The sequence below is a fragment of the Macrosteles quadrilineatus genome, unplaced genomic scaffold (assembly GCF_028750875.1).
Source record: "Macrosteles quadrilineatus isolate MER2022 unplaced genomic scaffold, UCM_ALF_1.0 Scaffold_4__1_contigs__length_99947679, whole genome shotgun sequence".
NCBI lineage: Eukaryota > Metazoa > Arthropoda > Insecta > Hemiptera > Cicadellidae > Macrosteles > Macrosteles quadrilineatus.
Window position 1 is genome coordinate 72,289,294 of NW_026542597.1, and position 9,151 is coordinate 72,298,444.

At 36.4% G+C, this 9,151-nt stretch overlaps 1 protein-coding gene across 1 annotated transcript; it reads right to left on the minus strand.

Moving 5' to 3' along the window:
- Positions 1-5,682: 5,682 nt before the first annotated feature.
- LOC128993048 (uncharacterized) lies at positions 5,683-6,933 on the minus strand. The gene has a single exon (XM_054416802.1). It carries the CDS (start codon positions 6,931-6,933, stop codon positions 5,683-5,685), a length of 1,251 nt encoding a protein of 416 aa, XP_054272777.1.
- Between the last annotated feature and the right edge of the window lie 2,218 nt (positions 6,934-9,151).

The window sequence follows — 9,151 nt, forward strand, 5'->3', positions numbered from 1 at the left end:
CAAATTGAATTTTCTTACTTAAGCTATATCCTTATATTGTATCAATTGGACCTCACCGACAAGTTTTTTAAACTTGGTAAGGCCAAGCTGTTGTAATTTCCATAATAAATATATTTGAATTTGAAGCCAACTTTGCAAATCATTAGTGTTTGAAAAATCAAAGAGGTGGTAAATCCTTTTATCTAATATTTCAAGGAACAATAGTATACTGAGAAAAGTCCTGAGGATAAATTGATCTTATAGAATCATTATATTTATAAAAGCCGAATAAACAACTTCTTTCATAGACGGAAAGTCAGAAACCCCCCTAAGTGTAAACAATTTTTTTTTACAACTATAACGATAATTAGCAAAACCATCTTACTAATATTATAAATGTGAAAGTTTGTGTGTTTGTTTGAAGTTTAATCACGCATAAACCACTGGACGGATTGGGCTGAAATTTGGCATGATGATAGCTTACATTCCCGATTAACATATAGGCATATTCTTGTCTCAAAAATCCTTTCGGGCTCCGCCCCAGTGGCTCTGTAGTTTCCCATGTTAACCTTATGAAGTTTACATATTTAAAAGGAATTAAAGAATTTAGTCAGCTGTTTCAACTAAAAAAAGTTGGTTCTATGATATGCAAAAGCATTAAAAAGGTATAAGATTTACCGAGAGGGTGCAGCACTATATTTTTTGCATTTATGTAAAAAGCTAATTTGAACTAAGCAGCAACAAAAAACTTTGAAACTCAATGAGAACTGTCAAAGTAGGATTGTTTAAAGTTATGTTAATGTTTTAATGTTATGAATAATTTGTGATTTTTTGCCAATTTTTTATAATTTTTTGTTCTTCATTGTTTAGGTGAAATGGTAGCTATGGTAGATGTGTAATACCATAGTATACCGTAAATTTAAAGAAGCAAATTTTATCAAAATGTGTCCTCCCTTATTGCAAACGCAAAGTTAGATTATAACTGCAATAAGCATTTTAAACTTATATGCCAACCCCGTACGAAGGACGGGTACTCTGCTAGTTTAGCATAAAACTATAAGGTTTATTCTACTATTCAAGGAATCTTATAAACAATAATTTTATCCTCAATCTTTAGTGGTCTGGAATTATTCTCCAATTAAAATTCGTAATATAAATAATTGTGGGAAATAAATAGATAAGTTGGACCATATTGTCCAATCTGTTGTATAATTACTTAATCTATTACTAAACCGTCGTAAACAGCTTAAAACTTTGGAAAGTACCGAAATGGGATTTCTAAAAAGGGAAAAATAAGGTTGCCTATCTAATGACGGGACGTGGGTTTGCCAAAAAGATTTCTCCTCAGAGGCTTGCGTTATAATTTTTTGGTGCTAAAGTTTTATAATCTATCACGAATAATTACACTCCGTGAATGATGAAGGATAGTTTAAAAACTGAAGTATGATAAAACATTGACTATGGTGTCATTCAATCGTTTACAAAAAAAGATTTTAAAGGGGAAAAATTACGTACAAATATTAAACTATTAGAGCTACTTTTAATATATGGTGAAAATATAAATATGTATTTGCCAAAAGATAGGACGTAGTTTTAGGAGAATGAAAAATATAAACAGGCTACTGGCATAGAACGGTGAGATTTAGTAAATAGGTATAAAATCTTATTAATGCTAACACATTTAATGAGTTTTTCTAAGTACAGATCTTCTCCCGTCTACACGTCTTTGTTTTACCTCCTCAAAGTCAAGCCTTCCATGACGAAACGGATTTTGGCCAGTGAACATTCGCCCGTACGTCTATTGTAAGAACCATCATTTTATTAAATCAGTTAGATTTTTGTGGATAGCGTTTTACACCTGCTTAAACCTGTACATATTTGGAATTTCAACACCTCTTTAACCTGGTACATCCCTGCTGTGAGTTATTACAATACATATGTTCCGTTGGCTTTCAAGGGTTTTCAGTAGATTCAATTTGCCTAGTTTAAATCATAGTTTATTTATTTGTTGACCAAAAACAAACAAACAATACCTTATAAAATATTGCTTGGATCTAAATGTCGCTATTGATATTACAAAAGATATTTAAGACTCTCTTTGGACATTGAACAAATATGGGACAAGATAGTCTTAACCCAGTGTTTTATGTACGCCAGTAAACAGTTTCGAGTGGATTGAAGCTTTATCTAAAATATATCTTTCGGAATCGCTCTAAAGAATGTCTGCAGGGAGTATTACTTATATTCATTTTTTAATTTATTTTAGATATGAACCAACTGAGCAATACAATCCACAGTATAATAGTAAAAGATAAATATTTTGTGTGAAAAACTAATTATTCTACAAATGTTTCCAAAAATAATATAAAGATTTTTACTGTAAAGTAGTATAAATTCGATCGTAGGGTCTTTATTATTGACATTTATGGATTCTTCATATATTTCTTACCATAGAAATAAAAAAAATATAGAGAGTATAAATACACGATTTTTATACAGGGGCTTCTACTTTGTCTAAATTATTATGATATGAATACTGACATTACAGCTGTAACCGTGAAAAACTGTATACGAATTACGTAACAATTTTTACATTTACATTAACCAATTTACAAAATATATGGTTCACGTCAATATAGGTTGGTTTTTAATATATCGTACAATGTATAAAACTAAAATGCTATACTAATTACTTATCCAACAATTTTATGGCAGATAACAGTCTAATATTCTTCAGAAGGGTTTTGATTTATGATGTCACCTGACAAGAAACATTAGTCATTTTTTTAAGACAGCTAGGACAAATAGATTGCTTATGAAATGTTTTTGTGAATAAAATACGTGGTACAATAAGGATTGTACCCAACATACACTTCACTACATAAACATCTAACCATCTGAAACCGAAAGTAGGCAGTAAAAGAAAGTAGTGATTTTTAAACTGAAGAAAACGTATTTTTAAACTGGAAACATATACATCATAAAGTGTAATTTATGTCTTGGACAATTACACAAATAACTATCCAAGCGAAGAACGGCATCATGAAAAATACTTTCGAATGCGTAAAATGGATTAAAATTTTCCCGAATTAAACTTGCCGTCAGAAAGTCAGCAGTGATATTGAACATCATAAACAAGTTGCTTTAGCTCGCTACATTGCAGGATCAAGTTTAATGAACTCACAGCAATGACACTGAGTAACTGTCTGGTATATTGTGTTTGAATGTGAAGTTACATTCTTTGTGGTTGTTCTTTTATGACCTCTGTCTGTCACCGAATTCAAAGTTATATCCGTTATAATGAAAAGTTTACTTATCACTGAGGGTTGGAACTAACTGTCAATCGGTACTGCTGTATTATTAAAACATAAAATAATCTATAATTAACAAATCTGTCAAATATAAAACATATTTTTCAAGCATTTTTCATCCAAAGATCTTCTCTCTAGATGTATCCTAAACACTACAACATTAAAATACCGTTTCTAAGTAATAATAAACTTGACTTCAGTAGAGAAAAATGTAACAAGGTTTATTTTTTAAAAGGAAAACGGATCCGATTCCGTAACTGATTTGTAATTGTGTATCCCTCAAAAGGTTAAATTGTCTATGCATATTTATAGGATTATACGCATTAGGGATGAACTATCACATCGCCGTTTCGATATTAAGAAGTGTAGTAGGTATTTTAAAGAATTGTACAGGGAACTGGGACTAAAGTGCTATGTTTTAAACCAACCAACCATGCAATTTGTACCAACCATGCATCGATGCATTTTAATAGCCTAATAAACTCAGTATTACACCTAATATCGTTATTCTAGATTGTCCCATTAAATTTCATGACCTACGAATATCACAATGTTTTAGACCGCGAAGAGTAAAAACATCGGTCATGGGTAATAATGTCATATTCAAAATGATCATTTTATAAAGACAACATAACAGACATAACTTGATACACAAATCATCCTAGACAGTATAATTTAATCGGTAAATAAGAAGTTTTAGGTGTTTTCAATATTTTAATTTCCAATATGCTAAGTAGATAGGGTTGCCTGATTTTTTCTCCGGCGAATAAAAGTGACTGCGATGTTGGGAATGAGTATACGAGTGTGGGCAGGGGGGCGATTTGTCCTCGAGCGAGCGACGACGACTTGTGCAGGTTAAAACTGTATGTTAGTTCCAGCAGAGTGCTTGCTGGTAAAGACTTATGGTGTATGAAAGCTAGGATATGAAATTATGAGTCTTTGTTAAATTAAGTAGTAAGTTTATTTAATTTTATAAAACAATTGGAGTGATCACTAAACTGGCATGTGTTAATGTGTAATACTTTGGATAAAAGTGAGTCTTGCAAAATTGTTCCAACCTGAAGAATTCTTAGTTTAAACCGTTCTTTGTCGATGGAGCCGGTACAGCGCCTGTCTTCATTATCAGCAAAGTAAAAAGTTGTCTTCATGGGATTAGAAAAGGTAACTACCTTTTCACATTTGTAAAACTGAGACATGAGCAACTTGTTATGACTTAAGTCAATAAGAGTAGCTGTGTATCTGGATGATAATGAAAGATGGTAAGTTTATATATAGGTTAAGCTTAGTAAAAAACAACATTGGTAAATAATAAAGATTTGTTTATTCAAAATATGAAGTTGAATACATTTCAAGCCTTACACATATTTAGAAGATCATCATGAGTGACTTCCAGAGACAATGTATATCTCCCAGTGACATCCTGGCCCAATGTATCTGATCCGTCCTCGCAGTAGACTATATTCTTGGTGCTGCCTTTGTCTGTTGTCTGTTCCTTGAAGCGAAGATAGGAGCAAAACGGTGAGTTGTAGCGATGATCTTCTATTGCGTCGTCACCTTCTTCCCACTTGAAAAGATTAACTCCACAATAAACGCATTTAGTGGTGTCCTTCATAGCAGCCATTTTGACAAAGCCTTCATCGGCAAGCTGCTTAGCAGAAGGAGTTTTAAGTTTCCATTCGTCAAAGGTCTTTACTCTCACTTCAGGGTTGTTCATGTCTAGCATAGCTGGGTTTTTAAAACACCAATCAGCTAGTTTGTGTACATTGGTTTGTGAACAATAAAATCCTGGAGCATGTAAATGATGAAACAAACACTGATTCTTCTGTTTGGATAGTTCTTCAACGGGAGGAAGTAGTAGAAAATCGCTCGATAGAGGGGGGCCTCCAAGTAGCTCAAGACTGAACACAACTCTTCTGTTCTCTAGCAACTTTTCCAAAACCTTTGCCTTTTCAGTTGAAGCAGCATACAATAGGTTTACATTGCAGCAAATGTCTCTCAGAGATGACGTGAGAGAGCTATATTCAACGTTTCCTGTTCCGAATCCGAGGCCGTGATAGTGTTTACTCAACCATCTGTTATGATTGTCAAACTGTGAACTGTGCCACCCTCCGCAATCATGTTGTGTGCTTGGAAAAGTAGATCTGGATCCATCCTTAGGTGCTGAGAAAATCCAATGTTGTACACATCTTGAATCCAAGTCCAATATGCTCAATTCCTTGATAACCACTGTCTTATCCTCTCCGATAAAAGCACTAAAATCTATGATGGCCTGTTTAATCATGACTGAAAGTTCTAACTCCAACGAAATTCAAGTTGAGACTGAGAAACCAAACCGACAAGAGCGGGCTTTATAGCCTATCCCCACCCCAAATTCCAACACTTTCTGCATGAATCACATTATCCGATGAACCAGGTTAGTGGCTGGCTCATAGCTGAATGACTTGTCGTGAATTATTAAACAATAAGCAGCAGTCCCTGGAGGGAAAGCTTCGCTGGCCTCAAATTCTAAACGAATATCAACAGGGGCTGACCTAAGGGATTCGTTTTGCTTAGAACAGTCAATTACGATTAGTGGTGCATAAGAAATGAAATTTTTAACGTCCAAAAGTGGTTGTGATGGAACATTGTAATACGACTCCTGAAAACGGGTATACATGTCGTAGAGTATAGCGTAGTGGTTCTTTGCAATGTCTAGTTTTAAATCATCATAAGGATAGTTAATAGAGTTTAAATGAAGTTTTATGTTTGATATCTTGCAGTGATCAAAGCATGCGGCAGACTTTTTCATGTTGTTTTTGCGATTCTCCTGGAAAGCCACTATGACGTATCTTGGCTTCTCTAGCTGTGATGCCGTCTTTACTGACCAAGATTGTTTGTTTGATTGAGGCAAAGAGGGATACTCATAGAGTTCCCAGCTTCGATACTCTACAGGAACACTCGTTCCCCTTTCCAAATGTCTAAGCAATGCAATTCTTTGTCTATCACTCAAAGAAACGTAGGGAACCCTCCAGCATAGTTTCTCTAGTTTAACTTTAATATCTTCAGGAGTTGTGTCAGTAGCACCACTTGAGGTCCACAAAACTGCATTTTTGTCCCCGGCCGACCTCAGTAGAACAAGCTCATGACGGCAGTTGACAATAACCTTTCTATAATCTTCTGCGAACCCCAGAAGCCTACTTAGCGGTATGCAAAAACTAAAATTTCCATCAGTGTCAGTCACATGACTTTCCAAAGTGGAAGACAACTTATTCACCTCGGTTGGCCAGCCAGAGTTCCCTAAACTTCTTAAAGAGTTCTCTCCAATAGAAGCAAATCCTTTCATTGTAGAAGTTATACCTGGGTTCCTAATGCGATCTATTTCAACTCCATTTATTTCATACCGTATCTCGTCAAACAAAAATGCAAATGCGTTTGGAGTGAACTTTGTTTTTGTAGTTGCTGTATTGTCTGACTTCAATAGCTTTCCCTCAACATACAAATAACTCATAGAAGGCACAATGCATATATCTTGTTGTTGAATTGGTATTCTTATCTCGTCATTGTTGTCTAGTGTGGTAGAAGAGTAAGGGAAATGAGTGTGAAATTCCATGTGAGAAATAGTGTCATCAAATGGGACACTACTAAAAATATCCAGTACATCCATTATTGAAGTATTTTATAGCCCAAGGAGCGTAAAAACCTTCGGTTTGTGTGTGTTAGTCGCTTGGGTGACAAACAAACACTGCTTGGTACTGTTGAGTGTGCACCCAATAAATAGTCGTCGGAGTTATGGGTTTTCTTGACTCTGTCTATATGACCCTTTGATATTCTTGGTCTTGATAAACAGTTTGAAAAATATAAGTAACCCATCTCCTACTACCTGTTCAACTAGGGAGCTTCCTCAAGTGTAAACACACTGTAATACGTTCTCCTCTAAAATTCACCGACCTATCGTCCTGGTCTACAATCCGTAGTGTTATGTTACTTATTGCCCTCGTGGTGATTGGAAGGTAAATGATTGTACTGGGTATTTCAACAAGCTTATATCCTGGTGGTACTGCTGGGAAAAACTGATGGATTGTATGACTTTGCTTATTATTAACGAAAGACCCGCCCGCTATGCTGCATTCAACTCTAATCGTGTTTGTCTTAAAAATATCCACAACATTCTTCGAGTAGTGCTCATTTCCAGGTCCTATGACCTCAGAATCGAAACCCAGGAGGCTGCCAATAGAGTTGGGTTGAGAGAAATCCACCTGAGCGTTACATTTCAGAGTAGTTTGCAATGTATTGTTGTTTGTTCCCAAGCGAAAAAAGTACTTCTTTTCCTGTGTAGCCAACACCTTTAGCTTATCCTGTATGAAACGTTCAATATCCATTACTTCATATGTACCAGTAGGTATTTTAATAATCTTTCCATTATCAAAATGAAACTGGTTGTTTGTTTCGTCGACATTTGGTATGGAGTTATAAGACTCGAAGCTAAGCAAACCAACTTCATAATCATAACCACCTTCAAGTTCGATGGGAGGAAAGTAGTCTACTGAAAGAGTAGAAGTTCTACCTGAAAGCATGAACGTCTGAGACATGACTAAAGGGTGGAAATGATAACAACAAATATATATATGTGTACACTGTAATATCATTTAAATTGAGGTTAAAAAATACAAACACAGATGCCCACAGATCTCAGAGTAAGTGTTGACATCCTGATAAGCGGTTCGGTTGTAAGATACGTATTTCCCATTTAAATACTTCTGAAGTTCCAGTGGAGGTATCAAATCCCCGTAGCTGTCAAAGTACCTCACGTAGTCTCCACTCTTCTTGTAGCATACCCAATGAGTACCACTACCATTGGTATTGTCCAAGTTGACTATTGCAGACTCGTTCCTCCATGGACTTTTAGGAAGGTTGTCACGCATAAACACTCCTCTAAAATGGGGGATTTTAAGCTTCCTGGCCCAACGTGTTAACTCAAAATCATACATTGCCCTTCTGGGCAAAATATCTATAAGTTTTTTGGCTGCTTCTGATAAGGTGCCATGTAAATACCAAGTCCTTTCTTATATGGTCTAAAGTACAGGCCCTTGCCATGTCGCAAAGCTACTGCCTCCATAGTTTCGTTATGTCTTTGCATCTCGCTCAGCCGTTTCTTGGCATCTCTAGCTTCAAGCACTGCTTTGGCCACACCAGCAGCCCCACCTGTCAGACTTCCCAATGCACTAAGCCCTGCAAAGATTGGCAGCAATGGTAGCACACCTCCTGACTTGGGAAGTGATAGAATCCGTGATCTACGTCGTAAATGACTGAACGCACTAAGCCTCCCTCTCTTCATAGATCTGATGGCGTTCAACGCTGATGATGCTGCCTTTGTTATGTGTTTTCTACTCCCTCTGTTTAATATTCCACCTCTGCCAACAAGATGCATTCCTGATCCCCGCACAGCCGTCCTTGCTTGTCGTAATACATCGGAAAAAGTAAAAGGTTTAAGTCTTCTGCTGCACTTTCTAGTGGTGCCTTTTCTTTTTCGTTTTAGCGCACTTCCACCTCTTGCTGGGTCCCCTTTGGCTAACGATCCCCTACCTAACCTCCCTCGATTTCTTCGCCTAGTCTGCCGTCTCCTCCTCCTCCTGCCTTCGGTTGTTCCGGCACCAAGCTTCAATTTCGCGTTCATTGCGCTTGCAACAGCCCAGGAAGCGAGCCTCTCACCAATAGGAACACCTTTTGTTTTGAACCTTGCCCACGCCTCGTTTGCTAACACTCTGTCAGCAGTGTGTCGAGATGAAAGATCTTTGCTCTTACTGTAGGCAATATCGTGTTGTTTACAAGCTTGATCCAATAGGTTGATTCCTTGATCTTTCCTTTCCAACCTTTCCTTCAAT

Coding starts and splice junctions, on each gene's coding strand:
- LOC128993048 (XM_054416802.1), bottom strand. CDS start 6,933: ATGGATGTACTGGATATTTTTAGTAGTGTCCCATTTGATGACACTATT.